This window comes from Mustelus asterias, chromosome 2, assembly GCF_964213995.1.
Source record: "Mustelus asterias chromosome 2, sMusAst1.hap1.1, whole genome shotgun sequence".
NCBI lineage: Eukaryota > Metazoa > Chordata > Chondrichthyes > Carcharhiniformes > Triakidae > Mustelus > Mustelus asterias.
This window is the reverse complement of record NC_135802.1, coordinates 124,044,732-124,059,751: the sequence shown is the minus strand read 5'-3', so window position 1 is coordinate 124,059,751 and position 15,020 is coordinate 124,044,732. Positions and strand designations below refer to the sequence as shown.

General features: G+C 43.3%; 1 protein-coding gene across 1 annotated transcript in view; it reads left to right on the top strand.

Moving 5' to 3' along the window:
• Positions 1–15,020, top strand: part of phactr1 (phosphatase and actin regulator 1) — a 550,549-nt gene that overhangs the window by 229,916 nt on the left and 305,613 nt on the right. Inside the window, exon 4 of the mRNA XM_078200644.1 lies at positions 7,549–7,752. Within this exon, the coding sequence (XP_078056770.1) occupies positions 7,549–7,752 (204 nt within the window). The remainder of the gene's footprint in view (positions 1–7,548; positions 7,753–15,020) is intronic.

Below are 15,020 nucleotides of genomic sequence, written 5' to 3'. Positions count from 1 at the left end.
AAAGAAGTAAAGGTTTGTACTGACGTACCTGGGGTACGTCACTACAAACCTTCCTCCAGCCCAAAAATAACCATTGACCATTAATTACACTTTCCTTCCTCTTATATCAATTTTATATCCATGTTGCTACTAACCCTTTTATTCCATGAGCTATAACTTTTCTCACAAGTCTATTGTGTGGCACTGTATTGAATGCCTTCTGAAAGTCCATGTTCGCCACATCAACAGCATTCCCCTCATCAACCCTTTCTGTTACCTCCTCAAAAATCTCGAGCAAGTTAGTTAAACATAATTTCTCCTTTTGAAATCCATGCAGGTTCTTCCTAATCAACCAAATTGCTGGGTTTGCAGTTGCCATTTCCCGTGCGTAGGTCGATGCCGGGTGGTGCATCCAGTTTCATTGCTTTTCATTGACTTTGTAGCAGTTTGACACAATTGAATAGCTTGCTTGGCCAATTCATGAGATATTTAAGAATCAACCACATTTTTGTGGGTCAGGACCAGGTAAGAAAGGCAGATTTTCATCCCTAAATTACATTAGTGAACAAGATGGATTTTTGTTTCAATTGACAATAGTTTCATGGTCATCATTAGACTTTTAATACCAGATTATTTTTGTTGATTTCAAATGACATCATTTGTTGTGGTGGGATTCAACACAGGGCAGTACCCTGGGTGGACTAATCATCCAATAAGCATACCACTACACACCTCATTGTGTACCCCCTTATCCCAAGCCCTGAGGCTTAGAGGCCCTTCCTGTCTGCATGAGGTCAGCTGCAGCCACAGACAACCCTGTGGAGGGGTTTTCCTATAACCTACCTTTTTTTATTTTGCACTTTAACATGTTAGGGAGATCACCTCCGTTTTGTGACACATTCTCCTTTGCTTACCTTGCACCCTGCTGCTACTTCCAGGCTAGAGAGCTATTTACTGGCTCTCCAGCTTCAGAAACAAACCTGCCATCTGCAAATGGATGACACGCCTGGCCAATAATTGTCCAATTTGGGTTAACTCACATTGAGTGACAGCTTCCCACCCAATACATACTTCTGACCTCCATTTGAGCCTGAATTGCGGGATGGTGAAGACTGCAGGGAAAATCCTTTCCTTGCCTTCATTCTTAGAAGACGTTTAAAAACAATTTTGCTCTTTTGATCAGAAAAAGGTTATAAATTAACATTTCTGACACTGTGCCTCACACTGGGGATACCTGTCAGGAAGTCAAGTCTGAAGCCAACAAGCTATGTGCAATTTTCAGTCACCCTCATAGTTTTCAATTCCCGAGTACCTGTAAGTTTCTCACAATAAGAAGCTCCACACCAGGAGAAAATTTATTTTCTGATGGTGCTTCCATAGAACATAGAACATTACAGCGCAGTACAGGCCATTCGGCCCTTGATGTTGCGCCGACCAGTGGTACCAATCTAAAGCCCCTCTAATCTACACTATTCCAATATCATCCATATGTTTATCCAATAACCACTTGAACGCTCTCAATTTTGACGAGCCCACCGCTGCTGCAGGCAGGGCATTCCACGCCCTTACTATTCTCTGAGTAAAGAACCTACCTCTAACATCTGTCCTATATCTCTCACCCCTCAATTTAAAGCTATGTCCCCTCGTGCTAGCCAACACCATCCGAGGAAAAAGGCTCTCACTATCCACCCTATCTAATCCTCTGATCATCTTGTATGCCTCTATTAAGTCACCTCTTAACCTTCTTCTCTCTAACGAAAACAACCTCAAGCCCCTCAGCCTTTCCTCATACGATTTTCCCACCATACCAGGCAACATCCTGGTAAATCTCCTCTGCACCCTTTCCAACACTTCCACATCTTTCCTATAATACGGCGACCAGAACTGCATGCAATACTCCAAATGCGGCCGCACCAGAGTTTTGTACAGTTGCAGCATGACCTCATGGCTCCGAAACTCAATCCCTCTACCAATAAAAGCTAACACACCATACGCCTTCTTAACAACCCTATCAACCTGGGTGCCAACTTTCAGGGATCTATGCACATGGACACCCAGATCCCTCTGTTCATCCACACTACAAAGTATCTTACCTTTAGCCCAGTACTCTGTATTCCTGTTACTCCTTCCAAAGTGAATCACCTCTCACTTTTCCATTTGCCACCTCTCAGCCCAGCTCTGCAGCTTATCTATGTCCCTCTGTAACCTGCCACTTCCCTCCGCACTGTCTACAACTCCACCGACTTTAGTGTCATCCGCAAATTTACTAATCCATCCTTCCACACCCTCATCCAAGTCATTGATAAAAATGACAAACAGCAGTGGCCCCAAAACAGATCCTTGCGGTACACCACTAGTAACTGAACTCCAGGATGAATATTTCCCATCAACCACCACCCTTTGTTTTCTTACAGCTCGCCAATTCCTGATCCAAACCACTAAATCACCCTCAATCCCATGTGTCCGTATTTTCTGCAAAAGCTTACCATGGGGAACCTTATCAAACGCTTTGCTGAAATCCGTATACACCACATCAACCGCTTTACCCTCATCTACCTCTTTGGTCACCTTCTCAAAGAACTCAATAAGGTTTGTGAGGCATGACCTACCCTTCACAAAACCGTGCTGACTATCCCTAATCAAATTATTCCTTTCTAGGTGATTATAAATCCTATCTCTTATAATCCTTTCCAATACTTTGCCCACAACAGAAGTAAGGCTCATCGGTCTATAATTACCAGGGTTGTCCCTACTCCCCTTCTTGAACAAGAGGACAACATTTGCTATCCTCCAGTCTTCTGGCACTGTTCCTGTAGACAATGACGACCCAAAGATCAGAGCCAAAGGCTCTGCAATCTCCTCTCTAGCCTCCCAGAGAATCCTAGGATAAATCCCATCCGGCCCAGGGGACTTATCTATTTTTACCCTTTCCAGAATTGCTAACACCTCCTCCTTATGAACATCAATCCCATCCAGTCCAACAGCCTGCATCTCAGTACTCCCCTCAACAACACTGTCCCTCTCCAGTGTGAATACCGACGAAAAATATTCATTTAGTCCCTCTCCTATCTCTTCAGACTCCACGCACAACTTCCCACTACTGTCCTTGACTGGCCCTAATCTTACCCTAGTCATTATTTTACTCCTGACATACCTATAGAAAGCTTTAGGGTTTTCCTTGATCCTACCTGCCAAAGACTTCTCATGTCCCCTCCTGGCTCTTAACTGTTTCTTTAGGTCCTTCCTGGCTAACTTGTAACTCTCAAGTGCCCTAACTGAGCCTTCATGTCTCATCTTTACATAAGTCTCCTTCTTCCTCTTCACAAGAGATTCAACCTCCTTAGTAAACCACGGTTCCCTCACACAACTGCTTCCTCCCTGCCTGACAGGTACATATTTATCAAGGACGTGTAATAGCTGTTCCTTGAACAAGTTCCACATTACAATTGTGCCCATCCCCTGCAGTTTCCTTCCCCAACCTATGCCACCTAAATCTCGCCTAATCGCATCATAATTTCCTTTCCGCCAGCTATAACTCTTGCCCTTTGGTATATACCTATCCTTTTCCATTGCTAAAGTAAACGTAACCGGATTGTGGTCACTATCACCAAAGTGCTCACCTACCTCCAAATCTAACACCTGGCCTGGTTCATTACCCAGTACCAAATCCAATGTGGCCTCGCCTCTTGTTGGTCTATCTACATACTGCGTCAGGAAGCCTTCCTGCACCCACTGGACAAAAACTGACCCATCTAAAGTACTCGAACTATAGCTTTTCCAGTCAATATTTGTAAAGTTAAAGTCCCCCAGTACAACTACCCTGTTACTTTCGCTCCTATCCAGAATCATCTTTGCAATCTTTTCCTCTACATCTCTGGAACTTTTCGGAGGTCTATAAAAAACTCCCAACAGGGTGACCTCTCCTTTCCTGTTTCTAACCTCAGCCCAAACTACCTCAGTAGACGAGTCCTCATCAAATGTCCTTTCTGCCACCGTAATACTGTCCTTGACTAACAATGCCACACCTCCCCCTCTTTTACCTCCTTCCCTGCACTTACTGAAACATCTAAACCCCGGAACCTGCAACAACCATTCCTGTCCCTGCTCTATCCATGTCTCCGAGATAGCCACAACATCAAAATCCCAGGTACCAACCCATGCTGCAAGCTCACCCACCTTATTCCGGATGCTCCTGGCGTTGAAGTATACACACTTCAAACTGCCTTCCTGCCTGCCACTACACTCCTGCGACTCTGAAACCTCATCCATGACCTCACGAGTCTCAACCTCCTGTACACCGGAGCTACAATTCAGGTACCCACCCCCCTGCTGAATTAGTTTAAACCCTCCCGAAGAGCATTAGCAAATTTCCCCCCCAAGATATTAGTACCCCTCTGGTTCAAGTGCAGACCATCCTGCTTGTAGAGGTCCCACCTACCCCAGAAAGAGCCCCAATTGTCCAGGTATCTGAAACCCTCCCTCCTGCACCATCCCTGTAACCACGTGTTCAACTGCTCTCTCTTCCCATTCCTCTCCTCACTATCACGTGGCACGGGTAACAAACCAGAGATAACAACTTTGTTTGTTCTAGCCCTAAGCTTCCACCCTAACTCCCTGAATTTCTGCCTTACATCCCCATCCCTTTTCCTACCTATGTCTTGAGTGTCTATGTGAACCACAACTTGGGGCTGGTCCCCCTCCCCCTTAAGGATATCGAAAACACGATCCGAGACATCGCGGACTCTGGCTCCTGGGAGGCAACACACCAACCGCGAGTCTCTCTCGTTCCTGCAGAATCTCCTATCCGTCCCTTTAACTATGGAGTCCCCAATGACTAATCCCCTACTCCTCTCCCCCCTTCCCTTCTGAGCCACAAGGACAGACTCTGAGCCAGTGACCTGTACACCATGGCTTACCCCTGCTAGGTCGTCCTCCCCAACAGCATCCAAAAGTGTACTATCCCCAATTTCTACGACATTTTTTGTTTCTCCCCCCACTTGGATGGCTCCCTGTACCCTGGTGCTGTGGTCAGTTTGCTCATCCTCCCTTTCCCTCCCCTTCTTGGGAGCTTGGTTATGAGGAGAGATTGGGGAAACTGGGGTTGTTCTCATTGGAAAGACGGAGGATGAGGGGAGACTTAATAGAGGTGTATAAAATTATGAAAGGCATAGATAGGGTGAACGGTGGGAAGCTTTTCCCCGGGTCGGTGGTGACGTTCACGAGGGGTCATAGGTTCAAGGTGAAGAGGGGGAGGTTTCACACAGATATCAGAAGGACATATTTTACACAGAGGGTCGTGGGGGCCTGGAATGTGTTGCCGGGCAAGGTGGTGGAGGCGGACACACTGGGAACGTTTAAGACTTATCTAGACAGCTATATGAACGGAGTGGGAATGGAGGGATACAAAAGAGTGGTCTAGTTTGGACCAGGGAGCGGCGCGGGCTAATTGTTCTTTGTTTCTCGTTTCAAGGCTTCATTCTATGATCATCTTGCTGGTGCCAGTACAGAGCGAGACTGCGGATAGTTGGGAACCTGTCTCGGGGGCAGGGAATTCAGATGGTGTTCGTGGAAGTGGAAATGAATAGGGTTGGGAAGCATTTTCCGATCAGGGCCAGTGTGATCTCCTGGACTCGTTTCGATCGCCTCAGGGGGTCGGAGAGGAATTTCCCAGATTTTTTTTTCCCCATATTGGCCCTGGGGTTTTCACTCTGGGTTTTCGCCTCTCCCTGGAGATCACATGGTCTGGAATGGGGGGGTAGGGGTGAGTTAATAGGTTGTGATGAACAAAGCATCGTAGCTGTGAGGGACAGCTCGGTGGATAGGATATTAGTATGTAGATAGGCTGGAAAATTGGGCGGGGATCCTGGATTCAGGATTCAATCCTGGACCGGGGAGCGGCGCGGGCTTGGAGGGCCGAAGGGCCTGTTCCTGTGCTGTATTGTTCTTTGTTCTTTGTTCTTTGTTTGTTCTGAGCTGCTGGGCCGCACTCTGCGCCGGAGGCACGGCCACTGTTGCTTCCCCCAGGTAGGCTGCTCCCCCCAACAGTACTTAAACAGGAGTACTTATTTTTAAGGGGCACAGCCACTGGGGTACTCTCTAGTACCTGACCTTTCCCCTTCCTAACCGTGACCCACTTGTCTGTCTCCCGTGGCCCCGGTGTGACCACCTGCCTGTAACTCCTATCTATCACCTCCTCATTCTCCCTGACCAGATGAAGGTCATTGAGCTGCAGTTCCAGTTCCCCAACGCGGTCCCTTAAGAGCTGCAGCTCGACGCACCTGGCGCAGATATGGACGTCCAGGAGGCTAGCTGACTCCAGGACCTCCCACATCAGACACTGAGAACAACAAACTGGCGTCACAATCATAATTCCCCCTTTCTTCCAATGACACAGAAAAAAAAACTGTCTAAACCTACCCCACCTCTGCCTGTTTACGCCGAAGCCCGATGAGCCAAAGCCCGTCAGCTCTCACTCTACTTCCCACTCACTCCACTGCCCACTCCCGACGCTGCCCGCTCAAAAGTGCGGCCTGCTTTTAAACCCTCCAAAAAACTTCCCAAGCTTCTCCTGGGCCTACTTCTTGTTTTGCAAAAAAAACCTCTGATTTTTAACACAAATTTAACTGAAAAATAAATAAATAAATCACATGCAGGAACACACTCCCTTACTCTCAGCCTGCTCCTGTGGAACAATGAGGCTGAAACCTCCAAGCTAAGCCCTTTTTAAACCTTACCAGGCTTCTCCTGGGCCTACTTCCTGTTTTGCAAAAAAACCCTCCGATTTTTAACACAAATTTAACTGAAAAATAAATAAATCACATGCAGGAACACACTCCCTTACTCTCAGCCTGCTCCTGTGGAACAATGAGGAAGAGACTTACCCACTGAGAGCACGTATCATAAATGTGAATATGAACAGCCCATGATTAAACCACTGTTTTAAATTGTGGGCAGCACTCAAACCTCCAATATGAGCTTTTACAAAATCAGGCTCCCTACCCAGCAAATTACTACAAACAAGAGCTTAAAGTGATTTCTGTTAGGAGCAGATCTATTAACAAGACAAATTTAATGTTAACAGAAATTATAATTTTATCAAGGACAGCTGGTTTGTTAAAAATAAATATTTCACAATGATTTGAATGTTCAAACTCCAAACAGAAATGTTGCAACTTTAAGTATTATGGAATCTCTGCAGTGCAGGTGAGGCCTATCGGGTCTGCACCAATTCTCTGGCAGAGTATCTTATCCAGGCCACCTCCCTCTCTCTATCCCCGTAACCCTGCACATTTTGCATGGCTAATGCATCTAATCTACACACCTTTGGACACTAAGAGGCAATTCACCATGGTCAATCCACCTAAACCACACATTTTTGGACTGTGTGAGGAAACCGCTGCACCTGCAAGTAACCCATGCAGATATGGGGAGAATGTATTCTGTTTAACCATTTGCTCTTTTATTTATTGTATGTTGATTGTTAAACTTGATAAATGTTTATATGATCCTTGAATTCTATCATTTTTTGCTTGTTTATTTTAAAAATCTCTAATTCTGTTTGTGTTCCAGCTGCTGAAGACAGTCCCACAGACAATAGGGTATTTGTCCCTGAGCAAGATTCATCAACTAAACCACTCTCGCTGCTGCCTCCTAAAAAGTCTGTAGCTTTCCACTGCAACGTTGAAGAGACCCCTCCAAAGCAACAATCCCATCCTAAACAACCCCCTGCACTACCTCCCAAGCCGCTAACAAGGATCGCCAACCACATTGCTGGTAGGTTTCCTTCATTTGACTCCACACCAATAAATGTGTATTTCTCTCTATTTAATGTAATGTAACTTGTCCATCTGGAACTTAAATGAAATGTATTTTTAAAGAGTTGCATGATTTAGTATTCCTTACAAGCGTAGGTACATTTACAGTCTGAAATGGCCAAATGTGAAAACATTACATATCCCGTTTAATTGAGAATGTTTGTAGAACTGTTCTCTCTTTCAACAGCACCCTGTAAGCAGGCCTCATACCCTTGATCCAGAAGCTGTTTCTATTTTCTGCTGTGTGTAAGCAATGGGTTAACAGCTAAACTTCGTATAGTAATCTATTTAATAAGTGTAATGTACCCTCATACAGCACTTCAAGATGTTAGCACTTCAAGATGTTACCACATCAGTCAAACATTTTTACAAAGAGGCTAATAATAATCCCCTGCTTTTAACATTTAATTGAAGTGTTGGTTCTGGCATTCAATTTTTATGATTTCTAAAATTTATTTACGGGATATGTGTGTCGCTGGCTAGACCAGGATTTATCGCCCATCCCTAGTTGCCCTTCAGAAAGTGGTGTGAGCTGCCTTCTTGGACCACTGCAGTCCCTGAGGTGCAAGTACTGCTGTTAGGGAGGGAATTCCAGGATTTTGACCCAGCGACAGCAAAGAAATAGATAACATCAGCAGTACTTCACATATGTACACTATTTACAATGCTGTGCACATGTCACTGAGATAATTTAATAGATTTAACCAGTTCTATCATTCTGATGATGATTATTGAAACTTTCAGGTGCAGATTTTATTAATTTAATTTAAATTCTACCAGCTGCTGTGGTGGGATTTGAACCTGTGTCCCCTGGGCATTAGCCTAGATCTCTTGTCCTCACTTTTCACCCCACCGGCCCTTGCATTCAAAGGCTCATCTTCTGTCATATCTGTCAACTCCAGCATAATTCAACCACTAGACAGATCTTCCCTCACATTCTGTCAGCATTCTACAGGGACTGCTCTCTCCGTGACACTTTGGTCCACTTCTCCATCGCCCCCAACCCTTCATCCCCTTCCCACAGCACCTTTCCTTGCAATTGCAGAAGTTACATCACCGGCCCTTTTACCTCCTCCCTCCTCACTGTCCATGACCCAAACACTCCTTTCAAGTGAAGCAGCATTTCACTTGCACTTCCTTCAATTTGGTTCACTGTATTAACTGCTTCCAATGCTGTCTTCTCTACATTGGGAAGATTATATGCACGCTGGATGACTAAGATGGCATTGTGGTACTGCTGCCTCACAGTGCTAGGGATCCAGGTTCAATTCCTGGCTTGGGTCTCTGTCTGTGCAGAGTCTGCACTTTCTTCCCGTGTCTGTGTGGGTTTCCCTTGGATGCTCCGGTTTCTTCCCACAGTCTGAAAGGCGTGCTGGCTAGGGGCATTGGCTATGCTAAATTCTCCCTCAGTGTACCCAAACATGCGCAGGAGTGTGGCGACTAGGGGATTTTCACAATAACTTCATTGCAGTGTTAATGTAAGCTTACTTGTGACTAAAAAATAAACTTTAACTTTTAACTTTAACTTTTACTTTGTGGAACATCTTTGCTTCGTGTGCAAACACGACCCAAACCTTCCTATCACTTGACGTTTCAACTCTCCTTACTCTCATGCCCCCATGTCCATCCTTGGCCTGCTGCAAAGCTCTAGTGATGTCCAATGCAAACTGGAAGAACGATAACTAATTTTCTGATTAGACACATCACAGCCTTCTGGACTTAATATCAAGTTCAACAAATTTAGGCTGTGAACTTCTCCCTCCATCTTAACCGCCGTGCCTCCCAACTTTTGTAGCTTGTTGTCAGTTGTTTTTCATCTCACTGGCCTGCCCCTTCCCTACTTGGCCATTTGTCCCTGGCTGTTCAGTTTGTCCCATTAACATTCTGCTTTCTCATCTTTTGCCACTAATATTACTCTTTATCCCTTAATGCCACGATTAACACTCCCCTTGTCTTACGTCCATTACAAATTTGTTCATATCTTCTTTGCCCCGACTTATTCCTGGCCTTCTATTCTGCCTCACCTCCTCCAGCCCCTTTCCAACTATATAATTCTGCACATTTCTAACTTTCCTCAGTTCTACAGAAGGATCATTTAGATCCGAAACATTAACTTTGTTCCTTTCCACAGGTGCTGCCAGACCTGCTGAGTTGATCCAGCACTTTCTGTTTTTACCTTTGGATTGCTAGCCCAGTGGCATTACTACTACGCCACCATCTCCCCTCACAATATAGTCCCGTAACCTGGGACTCATTCGTGATTCCAATTTGCTCAAAGTGAACAAAGATTGGTGAATCAGAGCTGCAGTCTTTCAGCTGCAACCTGTACTCTTTTCAAGTGTTCCTCTTTGGGAATACAAGATCATTAATTCTTCATCAATCTCAGCATCAATAAAATACTCCAACTTCCACCAATGTGTACTTTTATAGCTCCCATATTATTTATCGATGTTATCTCATTGTGTGAGACTGCTAACATAGTGGCAAATAATACAACATTTTGGATAGGGTTGAATTAAATGTATCTTCCTAATTTGATTTTAAATTAAATTTTCCAAGTCATTTTTAAATAAGAATGCTTAGAGTCATAGAGTTATAGTGGTTTACAGCATGGAAACAGGCCCTTCGGCCCAACTTGTCCATGCCGCCCTTTTTTTTAAACCCCTAAGCTAATCCCAATTGCCCGCATTTGGCCCATATCCCTCTATACCCATCGTACCCATGTAACTGTCTAAATGCTTTTTCAAAGACAAAATTGTACCTGCCTCCACTACTACCTCTGGCAGCTTGTTCCAGACACTCACCATCCTCTGTGTGAAAAAATTGCCCCTCTGGACACTTTTGTATTTCTCCCCTCTCACCTTAAACCTATGTCCTCTAGTTTTAGACTCCCCTACCTTTGGGAAAAAATATTGACTATCAAGCTGATCTGTGCCCCTCATTATTTTATAGACCTCTAGAAGATCACCCCTCAGACTTCTACTCTCCAGAGAAAAAAGTCCCAGTCTATCCAGCCTTTCCTTATAACTCAAACCATCAAGTCCGAGTAGCATCCTAGTAAATCTTTTCTGCACTCTTTCTAGTTTAATAATATCCTTTCTATAATAGGGTGACCGGAACTGTACACAGTATTCCAAGTGTGGCCTTACCAATGTCTTGTACAACCTCAACAAGACGTCCCAACTCCTGTATTCAATGTTCTGACCAATGAAACCAAGCATGCTGAATGCCTTCTTCACCACTCTGTCCACCTGTGACTCCGCTTTCAAGGAGCTATGAACATGTACCCCTAGATCTCTTTGTTCTATAACTCTCCCCAATGCCCTTCCATTAACTGAGTAAGTCCTGCCATGGTTCAATCTACCAAAATGCATCACCTTGCATTTATCTAAATTAAACTCCATCTGCCATTCATCAGCCCACTGGCCCAATTGATTAAGATCCTGTTGCAATCGGAGATAACTTTCTTCACTATCCACTATGCCATCAATCTTGGTATCATCTGCAAACTTACTAACCATGCCTCCTATATTCTCATCCAAATCATTAATATAAATGACAAATAACAGTGAATGGTATTCTCAACACTGTTGGCTTATTGCCAGTCGATCAAAAATGCTTTTTCTTCTCATTGGTCTGGCTGGATTTAAACCAGAATTTCTTCAGAGGCAAAGTACAATAACTCATGGCCTGCTCTATCCTATTTGCATGTCTTTGATATTTGAGAAAATGTCTGCATTCCATCATTAAAGACATGAAGTTTCTAACCACTGATGACTCCAGAATGAATGAGCAATCAGTACAATGGCTTCAGCTTTACATGATATACCATTCAAGCTGATATTTGAAGAATACTTTGGGGAGACTTGGCTCCAGTTATCTCAAGGATAGGGATCACTGAATCAGATTCAACAAGTCCAATTTGGATCATTCACAATTTTATGGTGACTAATTTCACTAATTGTGCATCAAGCTCTTCTCAAACTAAGGAGCTATGTGGATGAGCTCTGCTCAATTCTCTGATCTGGAATCCCAGAGACAAACTCCATGCTGGAGCTCTGTTTTAATACGTTCATATCCTTTAGAAAAGTAGCAGATGAAACAAAGGAAGTGTCTTTTTATTGAAAATGCGTCTCTAAACTTCAGGGCAAAATGCCAAATGCAATATTCTGAGGAATCAGCAATAATGTTCCAATTGTTACAACTGTTTTTCTTTGTGACTTCCTGAATTAGACTGTGCACAGTGGCCGGTGATTGTAGAATGAACATAATATTGTGGAATGGTCCAGGGATTGCATGTGGGACCAGAACTGGCTGAGGACATTATCAACAATGCTTTCCACTTATGGAAGCTTCCAAACAATGAATTGGGGCATTCTGAGCATCTCGGAGATACTAGAACAGAATGTGCATTTGTACTTCAATGCAACTGGGTTGATTCTTTGGGGATATAATGAACTTTGGTTTCGATTTATGAGGCTTACCAAGGTATCAGTCTGTGCTCTGCCATAACGTAGAACTGAGGGCTGAATAAGAACACATAGAGTTTGTGCTTCCCTGAAGGATGTGCTTTCTGCCTCATCCTTGCTGATCAGAATGCAGATTTTCACACTGACCATACCTACACTAATTTTAATGCCACCATTGTTAGTGGCTCTCATAAAAATAGCAAATGCAAGACCACTGCAGATTTTTGAACAACATTTCAGATTTTAAAAGGATTTCCCATTTTACAATTTTCTTCCCCTCTTTTAGGTTTCCCTGCAGCCTATACCATACCTCGGTTGAGAAGGCAGACAGACAGGCAGGCAGCCTACTCCCACGATTCTACCATTGGCGCTTATAAGAGACCAGTGGGGCACATGAGAGTGATCCGGGGTGAGTTGCCTCTGATTGTGTCTCTCTTCCTGTGCGAAAGAGCCTATCCTGCACTCAGTACATGGCTGTTAAGGTGGGCTAAGATCAGGAATTACCATCAGGAAATGACAGATATCTGCAATTTAAAAATATTTTGCCTGCACTGTTAAGCCCTCCACAAAGCCCATTTTGAAAAGTTTATATGGTTTCCCGATTTATACAAGGCACATATGAACTGTGTATAGCTGGTTATTATATTTAGTAATCTTAGTGTTTTTGAATAATAGAAACTTTTACCACAGTGGATTAGAATGTATCACAGGTCTTGGGCCTCCTGTTAGATGTGGCTTTTGACAGCAGGGTTTTAATTGTTAATAAGATTTGTACCTATTTTAAATGAAATGACACATTATTTTTTGAAAGTTGTAAGCATCACTAGCAATACAAAATTGCCCATCCCAAATTACCCTTGAGAAGATGGTGGTGAGCTGTCTTCCTGAACTCCTGCAGTCCCTGTGAAATACACCCACTATGCTGGAGGAAGTTCCAGGATTTTGACCCAGTGATATCGAAGGAATGGTGATATCTTCCAAATCAGGATGGTGTGATTTGGAGTGGTGGTGTTCCCATGTATTTGCTGCCTTGGGTAGAGGTTATTACTTTACAAGGTGCTGTTGAAGGAGCTTTGGTGAGTTGCTGCATGCTAACTTTCTGTGTTCCATAGTACACCTAAGTCTCTCTGAACATCAAATTTAAGTTTGGTGCCTTTTAAAATAAATTCTGCTTTTCCATTCTTAACATGAAAGTGAACGTACTCACTTCCCCATATACTCCATCTGCCACATTGCTGCCCACTAACTGTTTATATCATTGTTGCCCCTTTATATTCTCGTCACTGCTTATATTCTCAACTAACTCTGTATCAACAGCAAACTTAGGCACATAATTCGCAGTCTATATGCCTAGGTCCCAACACTGATCTTTATGATACTCTATCAATTACAATTTGCCAACTTGAAAATGCTCTGGTTATTCCCTACTCCTTGCTACTTGTCTGTTACCGGCCATAATTGGTTCCTACATGAAGTGCATGGTGCCTGTTCACTTTCTATTATCTGTGCAGATTCTGTAAATATATAATCAATGTCAATTAGCTTCAAGGGTGTACCCGAACAGTTTGATTGCCATGTTGTAAAGTTACTGATTTTTCATCAGGCCTTTCCACTCTTTCTGTCCTTCACTTTTGTAATGTACCTTGTTCCCTGGATTAAAATTTATTTCTGATTGCTTTATGAGGTGCTGTAAAGCTCGCTGAAATTTTCACTGAAATCCCATCCCATCTGCATGAAGGCATTGAAATGCACTGAAAGAATTGAACTAAATTGAATTATTCATAGTCTCTTCCAAGACTATGGAATGATGCCACATCACCAAAGGTATTTTCTCCCATAAACTAATTAATCGGGACTGTAGGCCTCACTATTTGAGATGAATTTTTCACGTGGATTGCCCATGTCAGGGCAGGTATTCAGATGATCAGCTAAGATTTTGTGAAGCATCTCATCAATTACTGGGTGATTTCTTTCACAAACCCCATCACTAAAGGGACTTGCTGCTGCTGTTCTCATTACTGTGATGTTCATATTTTCACACATACTTTTAAATTCATAGTTTGCACATCCCCCCTCCCCCCCCGCCCCACTGTCAGTTAGGAAATTAACTGCTGCTCCCATCCAGTTCCCATCCATTTTCCCATTACCTTGTCCACAATTACCTTTATTATATATTACTGTTGGCAGACTAAATATAGTTGCCATGTCTATGAAGTGTCTGAGAAAAATGTTTTTGTCCTGATCTCATACCTTCAAGTCCACTGCTACCATTTCAGTAAAGTCTCATGCTAGTGGGAGACTCAAACAGACCATGAAAGGGTACGCCTATATTTTTTTTACATATAGTGTATTTCTCACTGATCTCATCAAATGAGGATATTCATCAAACATTATCCCTGCATCCTTTAGTAGGATTTTTTACCTATGACAATATGTGCAAATTGCAAATGTAGTTTTAAAACAAGTCGCCTTTCTTTTCCCTTTAAACTCCACCCGATGTCAACAACACTTCTTTAACATCATGATTTGAAATGTTAGGTCTTGTTAATAGCACACCATAATATCCCAATTGTGTAAACTATAAATTTACATATATCCCCAAAACAACAGCCTTATCTTGATCCATATCTTATTTCATTTGAGTCTTTTTCATGGACGGCTTACTCAACAGTAACTAGATATTACATCTGTGCTGATAAAATGGTTTACTCCAGCTATTTGACATGGAATCACAGTCTCTGTAGTGATTTTAACATTT